At 37.0% G+C, this 27231-nt stretch overlaps 1 protein-coding gene across 2 annotated transcripts in view; it reads left to right on the plus strand.

Annotated features, from left to right (window-relative positions):
• Positions 1-27231, plus strand: part of THADA (THADA armadillo repeat containing) — a 168316-nt gene that overhangs the window by 45608 nt on the left and 95477 nt on the right. Inside the window, exons 27-28 of one of the 2 annotated variants that reach the window (XM_076334455.1) lie at positions 13287-13376; positions 14773-14904. The exons of the other annotated variant lie outside the window; for it this stretch is intronic. Coding sequence (XP_076190570.1) covers positions 13287-13376; positions 14773-14904 — 222 coding nt within the window. The remainder of the gene's footprint in view (positions 1-13286; positions 13377-14772; positions 14905-27231) is intronic. 2 annotated transcript variants of the gene reach the window in all.

The raw sequence follows: 27231 nt of genomic DNA on the forward strand, positions 1-27231 counted from the left end.
TTTCACTAAGCCACTCTAGAGTTGTAGCTTAAGGTACATAAAATTCATTGTAAGTACATGATTCCTGTTGAATGTTCCACATCTGGCAGGCTAACGCTTCCAATATTTCTAACTTAACAGCTGAAAAATCTGTCTTACGTCAGTGATGTTTTGTCAGTCTTAACAGCAACTTTATGAGACGTGCAGTGCATCACACTGGGCTCTGATAGGACTTCTGAGATGGGTCTGTGTTGCCTACAGAGGAGTGGTCAGTACTGTTTCGGGATAAGCTGAAAGAAACTTTGGTGGCACTAATGCGGTCAAGCTGTAATGGCCCATCAGTGCTGTAAAATCAGATAGCCCTTAGGAGAGTTTCACTAGAGGTGACACTTAGATTGATTGACTCTAGCCTGTAAATGCTCAGTGCTGACTTGGAGACACACTACTGGCAGAAGTCCTGTGTACCAGTTGAGGTACAGCTTATGCTGAGAGGATGCTGACCGCAGTGATGGGTCTGCAGGAAGGGCAGTGGTGAGGCAGCAGAGCACTGAGCCTCTTGTGCCGGCTCCAGCAGGGAAAGGCCAGTATGGCTTGATTCACAAAACTGGCCTCTGAGCTCTGTACCTCTTGGACTGCATGCTGTGGAGGGAAGGGTTGGGATTGCTTTATCTTGGATCTCGTTAGTGATTCCCTAGTGGATTTTCTCTGGCAACCTTGGTCTGTTGCAGCTTTTCACTTTAAATACTGGGTCAGTGACAGTAAGGTTTCACAAGATGACTGAGCTATTTAAATGGCTCTGGTCCTTTTCCTGTAGCTCCTTCTGTGCCACGTTTTGCAGCCTGTTCCCTCTATGCCACCTTAGTTGTTCCAGTGAATGCTTGCAAAGTAGTTATTAAGGATTTGGTGCAGTACGTTGTCTTGTGTGGGGGTTGTTTTTGTTAAAAAGAAATCCCTCCCCCTTCTGTCTGCCAAAAATAGGCCACATTTATTTTGCTCAACTTTTTTGTTTTTAATGCTCTGGCTCTTTTTTTATTGACTTTGACAGATTTAGAAGACTTAATCTCAGAACTGTCTCAAGAAAACATGCAAAAGTTCAAGCTGACTCAGATAACTGTTACGGCTTTTACTGATTAATAGTTCAATAACAATATGCTTGTTTAAACATAATTTCTATTCTAAGTGCCTTTATAATAGGAATAATGATGATAAGGTGCTATTAACTTGTAAATTGAAGGTAAGATTGAAAGTAAGCTTTATGAAAGTTTTGTGCAGAAACAGACACAAATTGAAAACAAACTCCTAAAGAAATCTGTTTCCTTCTGTGTTACTGCTTCAATTGTTCCGTTTGTTATACAAGTCTAATCTAAAACTACCTAAAATCCCCTGTAGCAGAAAACACGGACTGTTCTTGAGGTTGAGGATGCTCTGTGTCTATATGATTTCTGCTGATTTTAGGAACACAATGTGTGTATCTATCTGAAATGCCTAAAATCTACAGAACCATTTTTACTTCAAGATTTTATCTTGTATATACAGAGTCAGAAAAACATTAACCCACATAAATCCCAATCAAATCTTTGGGGGCTAAACACACACTTAAAGCACTGGTGTGCAAATGTGTATCTGTGCTCTCCCAAACAAGGAGGATCTTCATAATATGCTGTCTTAAGTCAGAGCCAGAAAATAGGAGGATGGACGCGGTAAAGCGACCTGAATGAAAGTTTACCCAAAGTGAAACATCCTAAAAATATATGTGCTGGCCTGAGATAACTTCAGTCCATTCATTTGTTTTAAATAAATTAGGGGCATAATGTTAATGTTTGTTTCTACTGAGTGAGTAAAATGCATTCAATGAAACAAAAATTACTGTAAACCTAACCACATGAGTAGATAATTTAGTTTCTGCTGTAGCGATAAAAGTTTTCATTAATATGAATTGATATAATTATTCTGTTTTGTTCCATGCATAATGTACACATCCCTTATTCATTAACTTCACCTACTAAGTAAAAAGCAGTTACTCTTCACAGAATACTCCCAGACAGAGAGAAAGTGTGTGGGTTGTTTGGAGGTAAAATTTACAATGCTAAATTTGTGGCAAGAGATTAAAGATAATAGTTTTGTAGGCAGTGGTTGAACAGAGTTCTTGGAGACTTTCTAGAGATTTATACATATCTCAATTTTATTTATGTGTGTATATACATACATATGTATGTACATACACACATGTGCACACTCATGCATATACGCAGCTCAACTTTCTAAAAAAGTGTGTTAAAAATAATTACACATTATATGTAAAATATTTTTTATTTTAAACTATGTTTTATATATAGTTTTATATACATGCATATATACAGACACATTTGTGTATATATATCAAAGTTGAGTGTTGATTAATGCGTTGATATAGGTACCAGGTTGTATCTGTGATGTTGGGTTTAAGAGATGTTCCCTTATTTTTGTTCTGAGCCCATTGTACGCTTACTTCTCTTGCTAGCGTAGCAACAAAAGTGCTCTTGGAAAAGGACTTCACAAGTTATTTTAGTGAACTGTGTGTTGCATAATTATTCCTCTAAGTCACACTTTTCCTGAAGTATTTGTTCTATGCAGGTGCTCTTTCCGTACCTGATTACACAAAGGGTATAATAAATAGCAAAACAAGAGGTATAAAGAAACTTGTACTTAAAAGAGATCAAAGCAAGCCAGACCATGCAGTCCTTTGGAAATCTTGGCTAGCTCTCTTGTAAATAAAAGTGCTTCTAAAGCAGAAGGTATTTAACTACTGTATTTATACAGGCCTTGATTGACAGTTCAGTTATTAACCTCATAAAAACACAGCAATGTAAACTAGTAAGAATGTTTATTCTAGCACTTCTATCTGAAGGAAAATGAAAACCAAGATATAGTGGCATATTCTCAGTTCCTTTTAAGTATTTATTTTAGGGCTGTGTAGCATAAAAGAATGTTTTTTCAAGTCAGTGAACTTAAAACTATTTTGCTTACTGTTCTGGGATTTAAGTATTTTCTAATTCCTAACAAAACAAATGTTAGATTTATTGAAGGTGCAGAGTCACCACATCTTTATTGAAGGTGCAAATGCCACATCTTTATAATGATTCTTCTTTCCCTTCATAGTGTTTCTCATTTCATGTGGGACAAAAATGAAATCTGAATTGTTTATTGTAACTAACTTGATATGGTTATAGAATAGTTGTCCCTTCTTGTCACTGAAGAGGTGTCCTGTATCCTGTTAGGTCTAGGAAAAAAAGTATGGAATAATCTTTTATATCCTTGCTCTTGGGCTTATTAGCTGATGTATTGCACCAGTTTTTTTACAATTGTTTTTTCCAGGCTTCGTTGTGGCTTTTCAAGCCTCCCTCCAAAATTACGTGGTCACTTTGTCTTCTGTGGGAGCACTAAAATTTTCTTATGCATGTGAAGTGTTTGTTTGAAAGCAGCTTGTCATGAATCCTGAGACAGGATATGATTTCAGGAATTTAACTCTTAAGTATGTTCTTGAAAACAAAATTATCTGAAGCGAACTCTTAAAATTTATATATAATCTTTATTTCTAAAGGCACTTGCCTGTTGCCATTGTCTCTGTCTCTTAGTAAGAGTGGTGATGATTCTCTGGTTGTCATCCAGAGGGACTGCTAATCAAGAGCTTTCATAAATATATCCTATTTCTGAATTAAACAAAACTTTAAGTGGTTATTTTTATTTCACATAAAGCTAGTATTTTAAATACTAGTGTACATTGTGGCAAAAATAATACTTTGTGCTGAACTGAAGACTAAGCTACTAACTTACTAAAAACTGGGTAAACCTCAAGAATTTTGTTGTTCTTAGCAGGAGCTATTGTTTACTGTAATTGCAGGAGCTAGTGATGGCCAACAAATACAGGAAGACAAGAAAAACACTGATCTGTTAAGAAGGCAAGGTTAAAACCATGGTGCTGGAGTTGGAAGTAGCTAAGTGGAATCATAGAAACTGTAAAGGGATCTCTTGATCCTATTTCCTTGATTCCCATTCAAAGTATGACTGTTAGCAGCACTAGATCAGGTCAGCAGTGGCTTTGGATGAGTTAAAAACCTCCAAAGATGAAGATCACACAACCACTCTGAGTAACATGTTCCAGTGCTTCATTCCCCTTTTTTCCAGTTGCCCAATTTCAAACTGCCAAGCTATGATTTGTGACCATTGGTCCTTTCTATACCATCTGCAACTACTGCAAGAAGTTTAGCTCTCTGGTCTTTGATTCCTTCAAGTGGTTGTAGGCTGCTGTTGGATTTTCCCTAGACCTCCTCTTTGTCAAACAGAACAAACCTGGCTCCTTCCGCTTCTTCTCATAGGCCCTGTCCATCTGAGCAGCTGTGTGCTGGACCCTCTCCTGTTTCTTCTAATCTCTTCTGAACCTGGTAACCCAAAACTGGATGGAGGATTCCATGTACAGCCTCACTGTGCCAAGTAGAGGAGAGTAATAACTTCCCTTGATCTGTTGCTGCATTCATCCTAATGAACATAGTCCAGTATGTGGTTTGCCCTGTTTGCTGTGAGGACGTGCTGTTGGCTCATACTGAGCTTGGCATCCACTGTAACCCCCAGGTTCTTTCCCGTGGGGCTCTTACTGAGCCAGTTGACTTTCAGCCTGTGCTGATGCTCAGGGTTATTCAGCCCAGGTGCAGAATTTTGTGTTTCTCCTTGTTGAAATGCGTAAAGTTTCTGTTGGCCCAAGCCTCAAGTTTCTCAAGGTTTGTCTAGACTGAACTTCTACTGTTTGGTGTTTCATCAACTCCCCCTAATTCAGTGTTGTCCACGGATCTGCACAGGATGCCTTCTATCTCATCAACCAAGTTGTTGATAAAAATGTTGAGAGGTGTAGGGGCCCCAGAATTGACCTGTGGAGTATTCCACTGGTTACCAGCCAACCAAACACTGAACCATTGATACCCTTTGGGCCTGGTGGTCCAGCCCAAATGCTTTGTTTATCCAGGCTGTAATCTCTCAGCTTCCAAATGAGAAAGCTGAGTGAAACGGAACCTGTTTGACGAGTACAGCATTTTCTAGTCCATTTTAAAGCTTTCTGCCTTAATAAAGATGTAGCTCAACTGCTTTCCCTAAGAAATAAGAAAGAACAGATTCCAAGAATGGTTTTAAAATTAAGAGAATTGTTTTATCAATTGTCACAAATCTCTACAAGTTTCATTATTTGAATGCTCACCAGACTCTTGGATTCTCTGTGCATTTATGGACAAGTGTCTTTAGGTTGGTTTCTCTGTCAGTTACTTCTTTATGGACATGAAACTCTGAAACCTGGTATGCTTGGAGCCTTCCAGTAGCATGTACACTCTTTTCCCAAATTCCAGTTATGGTGCTTGCCCTGGAATTTGCAGATCACCTCCCTGAGCTGACCATAATAGGGTCATTAAGAATTCTGCTCCTCTTTTCTCAAGTCAAGTGAAACCTGCAATTCTTTTTTTAGGTTTTTTGTTTTTTAAGAAGGTGTGAGCCGCCTGTTCACCCTTTCAGAAACACTCTGCAGACTTCAATTTTATTTAAAAAGGAGTGAAATGCAAGCAAGGTTTTAAGGGTGATCACTGAGTGCCTGGAACTTCTGAAAGGAAGTTCTAGGACTTTTTCCATACACATCCAGTGCGCATTTTGGAATCTGCTTGCATACAGTCTTAGTCTGATTGATGACATCAAGGTTGAGATTTGAAAATTACCGGCTGCTAATCTTTATATAATTCTTATCAGCAGCAGTTCAGCACCAGTTGAACTGCATGTGTTTAATTTTAAGAAAGGGTTGGAATTTCCACGCGGATCAGCATGTCACAAAATCACAGGAGCACACGGTAGTAAGGGTCCTGCTGGTACATTGTCTCAGTTCTTTTCATAAACGAGCTTGCTATGCCGTTCCTTTTATAAACTGATCAAGTCGCATCTTAAAAACAATTTGCTTTTTCCCACTGTTTCTGCAGGAAGACTCCCTGAATGCCACCTTCCCAAGTAAAACTTCTCAAGAATCTTGCTGCTTTGATCATTAGAAATTTAACTTGCGATGTATATTTATTCATGGCCATTTAATACTCATTTGTTCTTATGCCAGCATTGTCCTTTATTTTAAATAATTATTTTCCCTCCTGATGCTTTCCTTGAGGTATTTGTGGATGCCAGTCATCTATCCTGTCTGTGTTAATTTTGCCAGACAAAACAAGCTGAGGTTTTTTAAACCTCCTCTCAGCAAATTTACTTTCTATTCCTTTGGTCATGTGAGCAGCTTTTTTTAAGCATCTCTCTTAGCTGGAAGTTAGCTGTGATTTATTCCAGCTTACATCCTACCCGATTGTTGGAGAGTGGCATTAGTACTTCCTTGTCCGTACTGACGGTATCAGGGTTGATGTGTTACAGAATCATGTTTGCCCTTTGTCTTTGTCCTCTTGATGAGGGATCCAAGGTACCAACTAATATGCTTGGATCCTTTTGCTATTTCCAGCTGATGAGCTCCTAAGTTGTAACACATTTTTTAATTAGTCCTCATGTATGCAGTCTTTTTATCTGCTATTAATTACATGTCCTTCTAGTATTCAGGTCCTCAAACTACCCACTTCTGTTTCATAGTGTTTTATCTTCCCTCTCTGCAGACAATGCCTCATAACTTTTGTTTCATTGATGGATATTCATTGGCACGCTTCTAACTCTTTTACTGTGGTCTTCAATTAAACTAAAAATAATATTGGTCCCGACAGTAGATTAGGTCCACCAATAACTGACTTGAAACATGTTCTTTTTGGGTCTTTAAGTCCTGTTCCTTCTCTAACGTAGCCATTTTATCTAATAGCATACCCTAATTGCAGCTTGTCAACTGTCACTCATGGAGATTACACTGTTTAATCTGTTAAACCAAAACTGTAGTTTCACCGTGGACCTCATGTAGATGTTTCCTCAGACTACACTGCAGGATGTTACCTCCTTCCTGCTCTTTTCTGTGTCTCACAGAAAGCCCATGGGTTTTTTAGCTGTGAAGTAAGCATATGATAACTGGATGTCTGCTCCGAGCTGGAGCTGCCCTGCTTTTTACTTTGAAGCAAACTTTGAGTAAAAAATTTGCAGACTTCAAATATTTCTTTGTTGAGATAACATTCAGGAGACTTGTGTGACTAGAACTGTTTTATTTCCTTTGTCTAGAAATATTTTTACCATCCTTGGATAAGGTATGGGTTAGGTTGGCATAATCTAGTCTCTAACAGTTTTGCACATTGCACTTCATTCCATTTTGTCTTATTCCCTTATCTGTAACTATTATCTTTTTCAAGTTTATATTTCCCTAAATTTCTGTATATTCTTGAGGCCAGAATAAAGGTCTGTAGTTTTCTGAATCATTCTCCCTACCAGCACTTTTTAATAATTTAAAATGTTACATATTTGCTTCCCTACTTGTATAATATTATGCTGGCTTGCTATGTTCTAAAATCCAAGATAAGAAATTATCCTTTTGAGTTGAATGTGGTAAATTCTTTGAGTTTTGCTTCCCCTTCAGTTAGGATAACTTCTGTTTTCTGTACCTTTATTACTGTTAGTTGTCCTGTCATGAAATGCAACTGACTGTCGTATTCTTTAATGCTATTTAAGGAGCAAAAAATTAATTTAATTCTTAAAGCATATCTGATTTGGTCCTTACCATAACCTCAGTATAAAACAATGTCATACACTTTTTTTCTTAGTCTGTTTTGTGTAGTTGAAGAAAACATTTTCCATTTATTTTAAGTTTATGCTTCTGAAGTGTATCTTTGGTAATAGGGAAATAAACTTTATATCTTTTGAGACAGGATCTAACTACTTAACAAGTGATAAGGGTCAGGGAAAGAACATGAATGTCAAAATGGACAATTAAAAACTAGTCTAGTTAAGCTGCACTGTGGGGGGTTTTCATAGTTTAACGAAGACAGAAGCAGCAAATATGTAAAATGTGGATTATCTTTCTAAATCTGTCATTTTGAATGGCAGTTTTGCCAAATTCAGACCTGGTTTTTAGATTATTTCAGCAGCAATTGTCCTTGCAGTGCAAGGAGTAAATTGGATTCTGTTTCTGCATTACTGGTCTTTAAAGGATCGTCTGACATATTCTGGTTAATGATTCCAGTGTAAGAATTGGTATAGCAAGAGTAGATTTTACAGGAGACAAGTAAAAGAGGACTTAACGTCATTTCATGAAAACTACATTCTTGGTCTTGATCTCTCTGAATGTGTCTGTCTTTTTTTTTTTTTTTTTTTCTTCACATTCCAGTTCTATTTTTCCACTTTAAAAATAGTATTCTTATTTTTCCCCTGTCACAGATCTGACCATGCATTTGTCAGCTGACCTGAGATGTTAGCAATATTTATGTTCAAAAAGAGCACCAGAGACCCTTGCTGCCCTCAGAAGATTTGTTGTCTGTAAATCTCATCTATGCTATACTCAAATATGAACATATTTACTGCAAATGTTCTCTAATATGTCAGTTACTAAAAGCAGCATACAAGGTTGTAAAGCATTCCGTTCTGAAAAATAAATGAAAGAACAGAAGCAGGTAATCTTTGACACATGTCGCAGTAAAATGATATGTATGCCCCAGTGTCACAGCAGAATTTTAATCTCCTAGAGTATTCTCTCAAGTGTACAGCACAGCTTAAAAAAGAACACTGCAATATCCATGGTTTTATTCTTAAATGTATTTTTTTAATGCAGTTAAATAATTCACACACTCATTATGCATAAAGATGGAATATTATTAAAAAAGACCCTAGTTATATAAACATAGATACTAACCCTTGCATTATGCAGCATCAAGTTGCTACTCAGACAAACATAATGTATAGCGACCGGAGTTGTCATAGTTTTCAGCAGCATTTATGAATTTGGTTCTAGAAGTTTGATGATACTGAATGTCTTCACAAGCAAAGCAGATAAAATGAAAACTTCTAAGTACATGACCTTTAGCTTACTTTAAGCCACCCCAGGTTCTACTCTGAAAAGTGATAAAGCCAAAGAACCAGTGCTAAATGAATGGAAGAACTACTGAAAATCAGGAGTATAATAAGGGCTTCTGTTTTAGGTTATTTCAGAGAAAAGTAAAACTGTTGTTTGCATTTTTCCTGAAGAAGCATTATGAACACTGTAAACTATATTCTTGTTCATGCTTAAAATAGACTTTTCCTTAAAGTTTTATAGATTTACAGTCTGCTTTCATTTATGTCTTTTTTTTTTTTTTAACTACTACAACTATGTTGATTTTTGGTAACTTAGCTGTGATTCACTATTGTCTTCCAAATGCTTACTGCTAGGAATTAAATTCTGTCCTTTGTAGCATCACATGCCTTCAGAGTAACTTCCTACCTGTGTATATGAACTCTATATTCTGTGAAATATCTTTCTTGCTGTCATCACAACCTTCTTTTCCTCTTAAATAGACTCTGGAGCAGACAAAAGTGGGAAAGTTTGTTTGACTCAAGGGCATGCAGAGAATAGTTAAGAGTGGTGGGTATAGCTTGATTCTATATGGCATGGTACAGAAGATAGCTCTGTATGACTGTTTTTTGTTAATGGAACATCTCTTCAGGTAGGAAACCTGAATGAAAACGGGAAAGAAACTCGTGTGTCTCCCTTTCTACATAAACACTTTGTCAGTCTTTCTTCTGAAAAGTACCAAACATGACTGCTGTCTCTAGCCATCAAAATGGAACCTTTTGTGAACGGGTTGTACTCTAATTTAGTCATCTGGCTTTTCTGCAGAATTGCTTGCATATGACAAAGCATTAACATTGTTAAACTGCAGAGTATCTGAGGCGTAAATATTGCATCTTCCTATTTATGTACCACAGTATTCTGCATGTATTCAGTTTTACAAATTATTTTTACAAACTAATTTAGGAGGATACGAGTGCTTCCATTATTTTATCTCTCAACCTCTTGACATTAAGCATCATTTTAATTACATGCTTAAATGACATTTTACATTGGGGAGAGGGATTTTATTGTAAGCATCATCAGCCCACTGATAACTTTTCTGTTTCATTACCATACTTCCTATTTCAGTAAATAACCTTCCACTAGTCCTTTGTTTAGGTCTCAGTAATCCCATTTGAAATTCTGGATTGTGAAATTGTGCTACTTTGGGTTACTAACAGGAAAAAAGAAAATACTGTTACAGAGCCTGTGGTTGAACATACTGTCAAAGATGAGCTCTGAAGCAATATAAAAATAATTTTAGCTGGACATGGGGAAAAACACTAGTGTCTTAAGGCTCTTCCCAGTTACTTCTCTTATAAACATGTTTTAGGGTGAGTAGATGTAAAATCCTGTGATCTGCAAAATGCTGGTTTTAAGGATTTAGTTATGGTACATACATTGCTAAAAAATCTGTATTTGAACTGTGTCAGTGACTAATGGAAAGATAGTTATCTATATTTTTAATTTGAACCTATCATTCCTTGTCAGATACATTTTAGAAAAGGGAGAAAATGTTTGTTCCGTGAAAACGGTTAGCAGTGATTTTTGGATTGTTTTAGTCCATGTTTAGTTGATATATTCCTTTATAGGTATGTCAAGGACTTATCTTCTTTTAAAGATATGGATAGCTTATTAATTACAAAGCCTAACTCACATTTGTGTGTGTATGCACACACGAGTCTCTTTATATCACTAACTTGCATGAGCCAGATCTTAAAGTGTTGGTATTCATTTTTCAAAGCAGTATAGTTTTTTGATGAAATTAATAGAAAATATGTGGCTTAGTGTTGTGAACATTTTAGAAAAGCAGAATCACTGCGTTATTTTGTTGTTCCAGTCTCAGTTACTGTACACAAATACTCATGAATGCCTAATAATGCGTACACGTTTCCAGGAGCAACAAGCATGGCCAGTAATCAAAAATGAAACAACTAAATACCTCGTGTTTTACTCTATCTAGCTGTTTTGCTTTCTGCTCATTCTCCAGCTGCACATCTCCCTACCTTGACATCCCCAGGTAGTGGATTCACACTTAAATTGGTGCTCTGTATTTTTCAGAACGCCTCTTCATTTTGCAGCACTTCGGCTAATGTGTAGTCTTTCTTGTTTTCTCTCTGAACTGGAGGCCCTTTAAAATCATCCCTTGACAACCAGTCTGCTCAGACAGTTGTCTCTTTTTTTAGAAAGTGCCTTTGGGCATCTTTTCTGCAGATACTGCTGATTAATGGTTTTGATTAGACTGCCGCCTTCTCCCCTCATGTAACCTGTGGAGCAGTAAACCAAGTGGGAGGTTATGTAAGTTACCCACTTCAGTAGTTATCGTTTTCTTTCCCTGTCAAAAAGATTCATGAAACCACACTAATTACAAAGAATTTCAAGGCTTTGTGAGGATATTCAGCTCCATTATTTAATATTGATTCAAACTTGGCTACTGAATTTTTAATACATTAAAAATGGGCCTGTTAAAAATACTTGTTGTGTGAGATGCTACTTGCATCTTTTATATAGTCTGTCATATAGTCTTCTCTTAAGCCTTTAACCAGTGGCCATCCATTCCATAGGAAACTTAACCCCAATTCTGCTTTTGCTTGGTGCACTCTGTGGCACAAGAGGTGGAGGTGTCACAGCGGTTTTGGATTGATTTTTTTTTAATTTTTTTTTTTTGTTTAAATACCAAGTTCTTAATGTTTTACATATGAAAACTCAGTAAGATGGGCTGTTTTTACTTGAGACACTTACTTAGATCTTACGTTTCGTGCTGTCTCTGGCTTTGCATCTTCAGTTTGCTACATAATGTATGGCAAAAAAATTGAAGTTGTTTTGAAGAAGCTGTTAGAAGAAATTACATGGGTGTTTTCTGCTTAAATAACCAGTGATTATCAGTATTGATGTTTTTAAACCATCCTCATTAGTGCTTCAATTTATATTAATTTGCAGTTTGAATGCTTCCATCTAAATTTTTTAACTGAAATCTTTTTTGTGGATATAACAGCTACTGCAGAATCCTTGGCCATGCTTTTAGTTACAGCAATTCACTGTACTGTTCTTACATGCCTAGAGAAAGCTTCCTGTACCTCTTTGAACATTTGTTTCCATCTAGCGATCTGGTTTTGCTGTGTTTATTCTGTGGCCTGTGGCTAAGGCATGTTATGTTAGCTGGGTGCTGGAAGAAGCTGCGCTGATGCTTGCCATGTGCTGATTTACTCTTGCGTGGGTTTTTTTTTTTTTGTATGTTTATTTTTATGCACATTCAATCTTGCCGTCTCATCATGTTATTTTTCTAGACCTGGATCTGTTTGCTCATTGGAAGCTTTGCATTGGAGTCATGCTAACATGTACTCATTTATCTTGGTTGATCATGTGGCAAGCAAAGTCTGCAGTTGGCTTTCTTCTTCCAAATGGATGGCCTTTTATTTATTTATTTTTAAAGGAAGTCTGTTTTATCCGCATAGCATATATGTCTAATTAGAACCTCACCACTGTAACATTTAAGTGGTTCTTGCCTAGACGATGCTAAATGGTTTCCTATAAACCGTGAAGCCATCCTTTATCTGATCAAAAGATTATAAAACAAACAACTACAGAAGATGTCTACTTACCTCTTTTTAGCTTGGATTGATTTGCTGTTGTGGCTTGAACTGTGCTGCCTTATTAATTCTGGCTAGGGATGAGTTCAATAGGTATTGGTACATTGCTCTGTTTTGAATGTGGTTGCTCCATCTACACAAGCGAAAACGTGGCCTGGAAATGCCTCCGCTGCCACGTGCTGGAAGCAGCTCTGTGTAAAGAGGGCTAATGGAAGGTTAGATGCTTCTGCCACCGTGTTTTACAGATCTTCTGTGAGTTACTGTTCTGAGATGCTTTTTCACTGTATATGAGCATCTGTTAGTACATGTCTATTAAATATATTTTATTAGCTATTTAGTACATGAGCCACACTAAAACAAGTGTAGTCTTCTCTTGTTCAACCAGAATGTTGTTAAAATGGTGCCAGAATTTAGGCTGCTGTATCTTTTCTTTTTAGTGTGATTAAGGGGCTGAGATCCTTTTTTCCCAAAAAGGCCCGACCAGCTCAGCTGACAAAGTGTTAGTATGCACACATACAGACTGAATTACTTAACTTGTGTAAACTACGCTGTATCATCATTTTTAATGAAAACATTGTGCCTTATTTGAAAGGAGTTCATCATGTGTGCATGGTTCTTCTGGCTGTCTGACTTCACTGTAGCATCAGAAATCCAACAAGTAAACTGGTAGTTTGAGTGCGGTTAACTGCAGAATGATAATTGTAACTCTTCTTTATTCCCTTCTGCAGAATGACAGGAAGGGAGTTTTTCTCTCGGTTTCCAAGTCTTTATCCTTTCCTTCTCAAGCAGTTGGAGGTTGTAACCAGTACTTTGAACAGGTAAGATGGTGTCTGAGAAAGCTTTGAAATATAAAGTGCAATGAAAAGGTTAAACCGAGTTGTGTCACATATACCTTAATGCTGTTCTTTTCATCAGCGCTTCTTGAAACGATATAGTTCTACTAGTGTCTTTTGCTAAGGCTTTTTTCCTGTGACTTTTGCACATTGCAGTAAGTCTCGGAACTACTGTTGAGTAATTAGTAGTTGCTGCATTTCTAGGATCAGATGTTAAAGAATGTATATTTTTCAGGGAAAGACAGAAACTGGGTGTTTGACTGTCTCATGTTTAACGATGAGACTTCCTAACATGTTTAAGTGATACAGGGTCATAGGCCTCATATAACCCTAAAAGAACACTTTCTAGCCTGTGACACACTGACTCTGGGGAAGGTCCTTCATCTCTTTTTAAGGACTCCAAAAATGGTGGCTGAGAGCTCCAATTTGATCAATGCAGATGATACCGTTTGGGATGATGCTGATGCTGTTAGCCCCAGGCTCATGAACTTTTAAAGTAAACTAGTGCTGGCTTTGTTTTATCTTAAAAAGCTACGGTATAAACTGTGGAAGTTCAGCAGCTGATTTACGGGCAAAGTTCAGCTGTCTGCTTAATGGGCCTGAGGTGGATGCTTGGGAGCAGGAGTTTCACCAGTCATTGCACGTTTTCCAGTCTCTGCTCTAAGATAAGAGGGTGTATATGTTCCATGCCGCAGTCTGCTTTACCTGACATTTTGAAAGGTGACAGTGTCATCACTGGAAAACTTTGGGAAGTCTTTAAACTGAAAAAGATTGAAAGCTGCTGCCTGAAATGTTGGCCTTCAGTGCTTTTTTCAATGCAGATTAAGGCTTGTATCTTATTATTAATCATTAACTAAATCAAGAAGTGTTGATTTTGACTTGGATTTCTGATTGTTTTTACAGTATGAATAGTAGTTGTTGTCGTTGACACCAAGTGGCTATTCTTTAATAAATTCTGCTATTTACTAAATACGCATTTCCTTCCAAACTGAAAAAAAAAAGACTTTTTTTAAACTGTGTTTTTGTAACTCAGCTTTCTCAGTTTCTCAGTTCCTAGAGAAACATTATCTGTGCTGGTTTTTAATATTATTTAAAAGCGAAGGCAGCTCACCATTATTAGGAAAAAGGAGGCTTGGGATAATGTAGGAAAGTGAAGGCAGCACAGCCTTAAGTGCCTTCATACAGGGGTCCCGAGTGGTGCTGTCGGAGAACTGGATGCCATGTTTGATCCCAGCAGGGTTTGCACTTTCTTGCAATGGTCAGCCTAGCATACCTTCTTGAACCAGAAATGCAGAAGGGTATTGTGTGTTGAAGAGTCTTAAGACTAGCATGAAGGAGGATGCTTTTTTCACCAAATGCTTCTTACCACTTTTTTATTTAGTGAAGCTGAAGAGTTGAAAATCCATCCAAGCCTGTTCCTTTTGCTTTTAATCCTGGGAAGGCTGTATCCATCTCCAATGGATGGCACTTACTCAGCACTCAGCATGGCACCGTTTGTCCCATTTATTATAAGGTAAGGTGATTTTGTGGTGGTTTTTCATGTGATGGGAGTTCTTTCTTGAATCTTTGGATTCTTTTTTTATAAAATGCCTTTAAAGATGGAGAGAAGCTTAAAACTCTTCAAGGAAAAACTGATATTCGTTGGTTGGATGTCCCTGTATTATTAATGCTTGTTTTGGGGGATTAGAAAGAATTTTGGCTTATGCAAGCCATTGTATGACTTGTTTGTAAATCTTCATCTGCAAATGCTGTACAGCATGATTGCTGCCACAGAGAGGGTAGATGAAAACTGGTGAGCTTGCCTGATTTTAGCAATGCAAGATTTGCTGTACAAACTTCTGATGGGTTTTTCGGTCCTGCAGAATGATTGTTCGTAACACATAAATGTAATGACTAATATATAGATTTGTAGATGTATATATATGTATCTCCAAATCCATCCATATATATAAATATATACATATATAGCTAAAGATATGAATATATCCTATATATAATATATTTCTAAGATGACTTTTCAAGTTTTTATACAGTGTAACTTTCATTTATATGGTGGTTACATGAAGATACTCAGCAGATATTTTTGCTATTCTGTATGCCACTGGTGTGGAATGGGGAGCCTGGTAAGGGAGCAGGGCTGTGGTGGGTGAGGAGGGATGAGCATAATCAGTATTTGAGAGGAAGTCTTGCTATCTGTGTGAGAGCTTCACAGCAGTAGGGTGAGAAAGTTCCATACTTTTATCTTGCTCCTTTAGTAGTGAAACTATGTAAAATTGTTGTTATCCTAAGATCTTCCAATTTTTATTTTAAACTACTGTTTATGTTAGAAAATAAAAATAGCTCTGTCTGCTTATTCTTCACAACAGATGTGATGTCTCTCTTGCTTCTTACAATGTTTTTTTGAATTTTCAAGAATAAATAATAACCTACCCTTTTTTCTTAACGGAAAAAAAACCTGTAATAAGAGTTTTTAAATGCATTTAGATGTATTTAATACTTAAAAATATTTGGTTTTCTGCCGTATTTGTATCTTAAATGCTTTTTGGGGAAATGTTTAAAACTGTATTTGTTGGTTACATCATTGATTAGCTCTGGTTTTATGCCTTTGTTAATACACCGGAGAATGCTCATTTATTTATTATTTTTATTTTTAATATAATGTTTCAGCATAGTTTCTGATATCGGTAAAAGATTAACTTTTGATAAGCTTTTGGTTATAGCTTTTGAGTTTTGTCTTTATATTATGACCACTACTTTTGGCAAGGTACAGAGACACCAGCAGAATAACTCTTTGCACTTAATTAGCTTATTCTCTTGAGGTTATTTAAATCCATTCAGAAGATGTGGGGAGAAAAACCCAATAAAATCTTTAAAAGAAGAACCTGAAACACTTAAGAGACCTGTATCGTTCAACCTACCTTCCTTTAACTGTGTTCCTAAAGAGGAGTGGTGTGGCAGATAAAGATGATGTTTTCTGCATTTCCTTTCCATTGAATTTGGCAGTAAGTGCTGTGGATACAGGTATAAAATTAGAATAAAATTCTTACGTATTTCAGACAGTAAACTGTGTGTGGGTGTACAGACATGCATTTTCTGACAGGTTACTTAGCAAAGCATTGGCATTTTTTATGGTTGCTGGGGGGCAATACCAAGGATTCTGTAGGAGGAAATGTATGTATTTATGATATAGCTTAGTGTGCTGTTACTGGCTGTATTTCTGTGTAGAGCTCTTATGCCCTTGTTCTGTGAATACCATGATTGTTTTCAGTTCACTCTGACTGCATTAATTGGAATGCATAGGGGTGATTTACCTGGGTAAGATAAATATGTTGCTATTTTTCCTTCCTATTTTCTATTCTACAGGAGCAGATGAACTAAAATAAAATTCTTTCCTGTTCATTCGGTGGTTCTTTAGAAGGTGGTAATGAAGATTGTTGTGAAGTAACCACTTAGAGAGGATCAAAGAGAAGGCCTGGTGCCCCAGGCCCTATGCATCTAGACATTAAATTGTATATATTAGCTGTTCCTTTGAATTGCTCAATGTAGCATTGTATTATATAACATCTACGTATACATATAATTACATGGTAGCCCAATGCAATTATAACATTTAATTGCCATATTTTTACTGCGAGATTTTTACATTTCTATTGCTGTACCCCTGTCAAGGAAAGACACCGCTTACGCAGCAAGGAGAGAAGGGTGAATATAACCCATAACTGATCTTCAGACTCTTTCCAGGGCTCAACCCACAATGAAGTGGCATTCATTTGTTGCTCTCAGAGGATGAACATAATACTTACTGTGTTTGCAAGCAAATGAGCAGTTCTCTGAACAAAACCGGGTTTAGCAGGAAGAATTCAAATTGGGCTTTTGAAGAGTTTCACTTAAGCCCGAGTGGAATTTTCCATCTAGTGGGAGTAGAGCTGTGGTTGCTCTGACCGTGCTGAGATAAATTGCACAATATGAGTAGGATTAAATGCTACAAGGACAAATCTCAGTCTCCATGCGCATACTGGTTACTCCCTGTTGAACTAGGGCATTTGATTACCTATCTGCAGTTCTATTAAATTTTTTTTCCCCTTTCCCCTTGCAGATGTTTTATTTGGAAGGGAACACTGATTCACAACTTAATACCTCACTTTTTTTTTTTAAGAGCTAGATAGGTCTGCTTTAATGGTTACTTTCTAAGATGAAGGAATGTACAGAATGTTTTTGATTAACAAGGGAGGTAATTGGGAGGTAATGTTTTAAGTATGAAACAAAAACATAACCTCCCTTTCGCCTCCCCCTCCCCCTTTCGAAGATGTGTAATCTCTTCAGAACGATCTAAATTTGAGTTACCTTGTGTCCTCTTGGACCACGGCATTGACAGAGTGTTTGTTTAGTGTTAAATGTTCTGGGCTGAGTGCTCTGAAGGAGTAAAGTGGGTATTGCTATATTGACTTGGATACTTTTCACTAATTGAAGTCTAGCCCTGTTTAGGAGCATGACTTCTTAATCTCTTAAGAAGTTTTTAAAAAGTTAGCTTTAAAATGTCAAACAATATAAGTTTTTTTTTAAAACTCTTTGGGTATATGTGCCTTGTCTACCACTTGACAAAACTGTTTTTAATTCTTAGTGAAATTTCCTCTTTAAAACTCTGCCAAATACACAGATTTCAAAGCAGTGTCGCTTCTAGGTGTATTCTGTTGCAAGTCATTGAAGAAACTCAGTGTCTGAGGACAATTTAAATAGAAATGTGAACATCTTTCCATGAAATTAACAGTTATGAAATAGACACTATTTTCTTGTGCAGAATTTTGTAACTTGCATCTTTCTGTAAAATGGAGGAGCTAAATTCCAAAATCCCCTGATGCTGTTTTTAGTTGGGGGCCAGGGTAGGTGGCAGTGGGAACCACTAGTCCTTTACAGCTGTTCTCTTCCCCTTCCTGCCCACCTCCATCCACCACCCTGAACCGATACCGTGCTATTTTGTTTTTGCACTCGAGTGAGCTTGTCATTAATATACAAGGATAATTACTGTGGCTTTTAGTTAATGACAGACACTAAGGTGAAAGGAAAAGAAAATTGTGTGTGGCGAGGAAAAATTTTCTGTAGGATGGAGCATTGTCAGCTGCCCTGTTACTGTAAGTCATTCCTAAAAAGAGCGCTTAGAGGAGGAGAGGGGAAGTCCACACTGGTTGTGAGCAAACTGGCAGCTCAAATGCTATTGTAGTAGCTGTGATAGGAAAGCTCAAATAAATCTGTTATTTAAGTGGGCTGTGGATGCATCTGGTAGAGGGTACGTGGATTTACATTGATCTAGGTATCCCCTGTCTTGGAGAGGCAGAGGAAACAACTGAAGATGGTATGACTTTTTTTTTTATTGGTACACTTTTTCTTGGAAGTTACTGCTTTTGCAGCTTGCTTGTTAGAATGGGCTCTCTGAAACCTCCTAAAGGGCTGCTGGCAAAGTCAGCTCGGTGAATTTCTTAAAAGTCACTTGGCTGAAGAGTGCACCCCGTGATCCCTTTCCCACAGCAGTGCTGCGGCGCTGGTGATGCCCGCCTGCTGCGCGGGAGCCCTCCACAAGCACCGGAGCGGCATCCCAGCAGGTTCCTGTGAATCGCGTCCCTGTGCAGTGCTGTGGGGCCTGCTGGCCTGCCGTGCCGGTTGCCTGTGGGGCCAGGATGACGTTCCTTGGCTAAACTTTGTTTTCTTGGGCTTTTTGAAGGGGTTAGACCAGACTCTTTAAGTATCTGTTACCCTAGGAGTTTGGTGGACTCTTTTTGGATACGTTACGTGACTCTCGCCTTCTTAGGTGTCTTAGCAGAGGATTACATTTGTGAGTCTGTCCCTCTGCAAGAAGTAATGCAGACTGTTAGCCCCAACTTCTTTCAAACCTGGGGGGAAAAGCAAAAGAAAATCCTAGGGGCCATGATTCCACATGAATCTTTAGTCCACATAAATAATGCGGTACTCTTGGTTTTATTCACTGGGTAAATACACTAAGTTTTGTTGACTTACGGTTAAATCTTTTTTAAATCTTAACAGGTGCCAATCCAGACCAATATGCAGGTTACAGAAGACTTTTCTTAAAACTTAAGAGCAAAATGTGGGCTTCTGTTATAAAAGATCAGACTCCTTCAGCGAAGTCTGAGAGGTTCAGTGTACAATGTATAAATTCCATAAATTGTTCTGTACAAAATGCTATTCAGAGATTAAGTATTGTCAGATACCAACAAGCTTAGAAAGCTATTTTAAGAATGCTGTTACTCAACATGCAAATTTGTAATAGAAATAAGAACTTGAATTTTAATCTCTAACAATTAATTTTGTTTTGCAGTTTTTATTGGTCAAAGTGAATCACAGTCTATCTTTAAAAATATTTGGTGGAAATTTAAAAATAGACCTTCAGTTATATTCTGCTTGAACCTAGTACAAAAGACTAACTGTGTTCAATAGTTTTCTGATTAGTAAAAAGTTTAAGTTCTTTCCCATGTCATGAAGCAACCTCATGATGTTGCATAATACTCTATCCCCCAAATACGGTTTTCAATTGCCAGATATACTGAATGTATTTACATTATTGTTCTGTCTTTTTCATTGACTGATTTATCCCTGGTTCTTTGATGCTTTCCTACTAAGATGCAAAATGTCATTCTGATGCAGCTTTGCCTGTTTTTTTCTCTCCCCATTCGTTTTCCACTTATGTTCACAAATTCCTCGCATATTCCTTTCAGTCTTCATTGCTCAGTTTACTTCAGTACAGATAAGGGGGAAATATTATTGCCATAGTTCACATCTTTTGCTTTTGAAGAACAAATCCAATTATGCAAAGATGCATATGTAAAATTATGATCTTACTGTTGTAACCTGTGTGTACTAATGTTGCAAATCGTTCAGTTTTATGTTTTAGGCAGTTTGAAAAATGTATATTAAATAAGTGAGATTGATCTAGGTTTATTTTAGCTTCTTTGGAAGCGGAGCACCTGACCATGAATTCTGGGGCTCTCTAGGAGTCACAGTTGCGTCTTATTTTATAAATCTGTGAGAGCTCACTTCTTAAGGAAACGTCTTAAGGAAAAAGACCCAGGTATAGTAGTAGTATTAATATTCGAGAAGGTGGTGTGAATTTAAATATTCACTGATCAGTAATGTTACTTGCATGTGGGTTGCTCTTTTGAAAAAGTTAATCTTTGTTGACCTATGCCTATTAGTTTTATTGCTTTGTGTTGTGTTTAATTATATCCAGTCTATCAGGTGCCTGATCCTGTTCCGTTGTAGCCCTGTGACAAAGCTTATATAGGCTTCATGGGAATTGGGTCTAGGGTAAGATGGAGTAATAAAGAAACAAAATTCAAATGTAAAATCAAAAGTGTCTGTGAGACTTTGAAATAATTTTAAAACCTTACACTGAATAAAGAGCATAAGAGACAGGGGAGTGAGGGAGTTCTGATAACGAGATATCTTCAGTTTGTTTGGGAAGAGCTTGACTGAAGTCATTCATGTATATTTTGCTAAAATTGCTGTTTATATAAGTCGTTTAAATGCAGTTTCCCTGCATTTGGTTTGTTTCACACATGCACAATTGCATATGTGAGTTTAGTACATCATCCTGTATCTGACTTGAAAGCAGCCATCTGACTTTCTGTAGGCTAAACACTGGTATCCTTTGGTAAGTGGCCAAACAAGATAGCTAAATGGTTGTGCTAAGTGTGCTTTCTCTGCTTTCTCCTCTTTTTCCTTTACTTTAGTGTGCCATGGCATCAGTAGGAGAATTGATGTTAAAACTTGCCTGTTTTCAACTGTCGTTTCTGTAAGACTGGGAATCTTGTTGGGGGTCTGATAATCAAAGAGCTTTTGTGGAAATGCCTTTTCATATTAGATGAAAAGAACTACATATGTTTGTTGCAGCATTGTTGTATTAAAATAGCTGCTCTTGATTACAGTTGTTTATAAAAGCATCTCCCTGGGTTTCCATATCACATGCACATCTCAGTCTTTGGTCTCTGGTTTTTTCCTTTGTCTTGGTGTTTTTTTTCTCTTTGTAATCTAATGTCTGATCAGTATAACTGCGTAGTATTTTAACTGTCCACAATAATTTATTATTCGGAATCCCTGTGATACTAGGAGCAGGCTCTGACCCATTGGAATGCCCTGTCCTTGCTGGGGAAGCTTATGGGGCTGACCTGTCATTGCAATACGAAGACAGATATCCTTTTGATTATAGGCAAGGTTCCCAAAATACCTGAGCTGGCATAGACATTTGGAAAAAGGAGGAACATACACCACAAAAACATACATTGTTTTTGAGATTCTTACTGTATTTTGTAGTGTTAAATCTCTTGCTTAACATCTAAGATGACGTTTTGCATGGCTGGGGGAGAAGGAGGGAGGGAGGGGAATGTGTTTCCCCTCCGAGCATAACTCCTCTCCTGTGAGTTGGGACTGGCTTGGAATTCTTTCATTTCTACTTAGTCTATTCTCTGTGCAATCCTGATTGCATAGTGATCGGTACTGATCTGTAAAAATATTTATGGTTCACCGTAAGTATTTATTAATAAGGTTTTCAGACTTTTTTTAGCATTTTTAAATAAATAGTAAACAGTTTGTCAATTTTTCCATTTTTATTACGTTCAAATGGTAGTGCTAAAGAAGACTGCAAAGTGCTTGATTGACACTAGGCTATTCAAGACCTTCTGCTCAGCTAGAAATCATTGTACATCTTGTACGTTCTTTGCTGTATTCCTCAGCCTTTCCTCTTAAACTGTGGGCAAATGTTCATGTTCAAGAGGTGCTAATGGAAAATACTACAACCCCTAGGTATTCATTATTGATTTGTTATTCCAGTTTTTACTGTGTTCATCAATCTGCTTCTCATTGGCAAATTATCATCTGAAGCAATTTAGAAAATACTCACAAACTGTAGGGAGCTGTCGGATTCACGGGAAATAAAAGGTGATGTCTAGCAGAGAGGCGTTCATGAGCACTGAGAGTAACAATATCTTTGTCCAGTATTGCAGACTCCTGAAGAGGGCCAATGGCTGGCATCCTAGGTTAAAATTTGATGTATGCTACTTCTTATTTGAAACATGATGCAGTAAAAAATATGATGGGGTGCTCAACTGTCAACACATAATTGATGAAATACTTGTATTATTCATTTACATACTTAAAATTAGCCAGTCAGTAAGTACTTTGCTGGTCAAGATAAGTAGCCAAATAGTAACATTTAGTTTGTTCTGCAGAAGTGTTTGCAGGAAGGAACATGAAAATGGAGAGAAATAATGCATTAACTATGCAGAGGATGGTAGATATGTCAAGGAAAACCAAGTATAATATTTTAAAAAGTCAGTATTATTTAAAAAGAACAGTCTGAGTTTGAGAAGAGTCAATATTGGGAAGGCTGTTTGGCAGTGGGCTAGCTACTTTTGGTGATATGGTTGAAAGGAAAGTGTCTTTGAGAACCCAAATCCTTTGGTTGTTTTCAGGGGTCTGATAATAAGTTTTGAAAACTACTTTTGTTGCATGCTTGTTTACAATCAGCTGAAGCTTTCAAAATCTTCACAAGGTGCTGAGACTTGGTTTATGCATTCAACTTCCCTTTCATAGAGTTCAAAATAATGATGATACAGTTGCTAAGACAGAAAGCAGTTTGTCTACATTCTTTGTTGTGTTTTTTCCTAACTGTTTTGGTAGTAAGTGGTGTGTGTTTCTTTCCATTATTCTGTAGTTGTGAAACATCGTAGTAACTTCACAAATGAACGAAGTTGAAATACGGTTGTGAATGAAAATTTTTCTTTTCCATGACCTTGAGTTAAGAGCAGTTGTTTTTTCTCTAGAATGCTGTGAACCAAAAACTGGTGAAAGGAGGCTCTAACCTCATGTAATAGTTAAATAAACGTAGAGGTTAGCTACCTGGAGATATTATTTGAGATTTCTTGATGTGAATGCGAGAAGAGATGTCATTTAAACTGTGTCAGCATGTTCTACAGCAAATCTCCATTTGAAGAGAACATATTTCTGTTGGTCTAAAGTTTACACACAGTATTAGTAACAGTTTTCATAGGCTTACATGTTAGAGATCTTAGTTTGTTGGCTGGCTGAACCACAACAATTCAAGTTTCTGTTGTTGATTCAGCTTGGTATCAGTTGGCCACTTTTAACAATAACCTAGGTCTTGGTGACAAGAGGAAAATGTCTGTAATTTATTCCTAGAAAGCCCTTCGAAACATAGGGAGAAACAACTCCTGGCATAGCTTGTGGACAGCTTTCACAAATAAAAGTCCGTGTACTTTGCCTTCATAGTTCCTGCAGTATTTACAGCTACTCTGATTCATTAAGTGCTTGTGTGGAAAACACTGCCTTTACAAAAACATACGGGTTTTATCTTAATTGCCCAAGTTGGAAGAATAAAATACTTAACACAATGTATAAAGACATTAGAAGATTGGGCAACCATTAACTTCACTTTAAAGGAAATAGATAAGAATTGAGGTTTAGTACTGCATAAATAACCTGAAATTAAAGTTGATCTGTTTCTGTCCATGGTTGTGTTCAAACATTTTCTGGGCTACATTCATGTGTTGACTGTAGATCTAAAACCTCTGACAGACTGTTGATACTTTTTGTAATGTTTTTCTACTTGTCAGGTAAATATTGAGATACTATATAAAAACACGGATTATTCTGGGTTTTTTTTTTGTTCTTAATTTCAGATTAAAGAACAAAAAATTATCTTCAGGCCAATTACAATGCAGGTTTCCACAGTGAAATAAGTTTTAAAAATTAAATGCTTTGGATACTTTAATTCTAAGGAACACAGAAATCTAATGAAATGGAAGATAGTTGGGTCTCCTTAAAAGAAAAACACAAAATAAGCAAATCAATAAATGAACAAAAGAAACTTCAGGTACCTGTATAGCAAATTATTGTTCATATTCCAGGAAACCTTACTCTCACATTAATGAATAGGTACTGTCCTGCTGATTTGTCCCCAATATGGAAGTCCAAGTTATGTTAATTGTGTGGAAGCATGAGTGTATTTTTTAATGCTATTTTTGGACCTCTCTTTGCTTGGAAACCTGTAATACTGCATTTGAAAGATGCTGAATTTAATCTTTCGGGAGAGAACTTGAAGGGGAGAAAAAATGAACTAGTATATAATCATGATGAATTTTTTTCTAAAAACTTTTTTTGAGTTATTTCAATTAATACAGGCAGTGCAATGCTCTTGAATCTTAATAACCAAACTCTAATACAAACTGAATCTGTTGCTAAATACTTTTCTCTATGATCCCCATCCATGTTTTCCCCTAATGTAATTTCATGTTTTTAATTCTTGCTTTAGAACTGATAACGTGACTTGAACTATATAGCTGCATGGTGGAGGAAAGAGGGAACCTCTTTCTCATACAACTTATCATGTCTATACAGAATCAGCCAGAAGCCTTACTACAATTTTTCCTTTCCGGTGCATTTGTTAGGGCCTTGTGGCATAACTAGCTCCAGGGTTTAAAGGATACCATCTCTTTGATTTTTTTTTTTTTTTTTATTTATTCATTTATTTTTAATCAGTTTTATCTTTTAAAAACCCTAGAGGCTGTTAAAATGCTTGAACTAGCAGGCAGAGTTGGTTTGTTTGAATTGCAAGTGTGCCTATCCTGCCTTGTGCTGCCCTCTTCTCCCAAACTCTTTTTGCGATGGTGGCAGGATATTTGGTTTGACTTACAAGATCAGAGGCCCCTTCTGCAGAATGTTCCCTTCCTTGTTGTTCAGCTTGTTCTCCTGTTGTTTCAGTTCCGTTTTCATGGCTGCTGTTCCCAGTTTCCTCTTCCAACATTTTGTGAAGGCAGTGTATGTGGATGTATTTCAGCTGAAAACAAAATTGTGATGCTGTGATACTGTCTATAGGACTGCAGGAACTGTATTACTAATTATGTCACTGCTTATTAGCAATGCACAGATCGCTGTGACAACATCCAGTAAACCTGGAAATAGATATTTTTCTCCTTGTTAATCCTTTTTCTAAGAACTGTAATATTACTTAATGTAATGGACATATCTTCAGCTACAGGTGTGATCTACTCATTTATTTCTGTGATTTTCATATAAAAGGTATATAACTAAATCCTTATTTGGTTGGTTAATTTGGGTAATATAAGGTCTGTTGAGGGGGAGTAATAAGAAAGGGAGAAAAATAAGTACATAGGAAACACCTGCAGTTCTCTTTTTTTTTTTTCCCAAAAAAAGTTTAAGATATTTTTATTTACAGCTAATGTTCTGTTGTTTGTAGCCAGAGTAATAAATTAGATACTTTGATGTGTGCAGAGGAGTATGGAATCTTTGTGCCTTAAGAGAGTTGGTCATAAATTATGTCAGTTAGGAGGGTTGTTCAGGATCTAAGTGTTAAAGCTGGAACGGAGCAGTGGAAATGCATTGAATCTACAGTTACACGAAATGAAACCACCTCAGATTTATTGACTTTTTGTTCTTGATCATGGACTGTTTCAAGTAAACATGTTTACATCCAATACCTCGTGCACCTAGATAAACAGTACCGAGTTCAACGCGGAATACTACTTCAACAGTTGTTAATAGCCCTCAGGATTTAACAGAAGTGTATCACATGAGGATTTTGCAAGTTTCGTTGCTTGTTGCTACCTTGAGATGTAATAAAACTAGGTTGGCATACTGTATGTTTTTACATATGACAACATTTTAGATATTTCTTAGATTTTAAAGTCTATTTATACATGATCTGCATGTAAAGAAAGCATCACATACTGAAAACACTCCCCCTCCCCCAGTATTTTTCAAATCAAAGAAAATGGAATAGTTTTAAATACAGGTTTGGACCCACATACATGCTGCCCTAAGAGATGCAAGACTCCATTGCTCATACTTGCCCGCAGAGAAGATTAGTAGAGGCAGCCTGTGACAGACTTTAGTCATGTTGTTGGCAGGTGAAGCTTAGAGTCTGGATGGTGAAGTGGCCAAGGTTGGAGGTCCTGTTCTTTTCTGCCAATGTCCTGGCAAGGCAACTGCCACCACATAAGTAAAACTAATCTCAGGGATGGCAGTGTGTTAAACTGCTGCAGGAGGAGTAACCAGAATAGTTTAACAGCTTTAAAATACTTCTTTCCTTAAGCTGCTAGGTTTTGCTGCAGGTACAAACTGAGTTACACTGACTTGCTGTAGTTGTGTAATGACTTTTCTTGTGAGATTGCTTCCCATAGTTGTGGCTAAATCCTAGATAAATAAATATTTAAGAATACAGGTGGTGGACTCAGTGTTAAGGTGTATAGTTGATCTTGGAGGCTGGTATAACAATAAACAAAAAAATTGCTACGTTGGGTTAGATTGTTGTTTTGTGTTACTCAGTTGTTTTATTTGCATTCACTCTTCCTCTCACTTTTTGAGAATTGATCCTGTTTAGTTTTATTTACAGGTAAGAGATTATATCTAAGTGGGATCCAGTAAAAATCAAAACTGCCTGTTCTTAATCTAGGGTGCTGTTACAGGTTATGGAAAAAGTAGTGTATATTTTGACATTCCTCTGGCAAACTTCTTGCATGATTCAGGAATGAAGCCAAGTGCCTTCAAAACATGAGAGATGTACACATAAGTGCCTTCAGGGTATGCAGAAGTTCAGGGATAGGTCACTAGTGGTGACTTGGCATGATATCTTGCATGTGTATGTGAAAGGAGGAGTGTTTCTGAAATGTTACCAGTACTGTTTCTTGGGACACACACACACACTGATTTTTTCTTTGAGTATTAGGCGATGTTAAAAAATAAATTAAAAAAAAAAAAGGAGAAGAAACAGTAGGAAAGTTAACCCCTCTTAGATTTG

This window comes from Aptenodytes patagonicus, chromosome 3, assembly GCF_965638725.1.
Source record: "Aptenodytes patagonicus chromosome 3, bAptPat1.pri.cur, whole genome shotgun sequence".
In the NCBI taxonomy this organism is placed as follows: domain Eukaryota; kingdom Metazoa; phylum Chordata; class Aves; order Sphenisciformes; family Spheniscidae; genus Aptenodytes; species Aptenodytes patagonicus.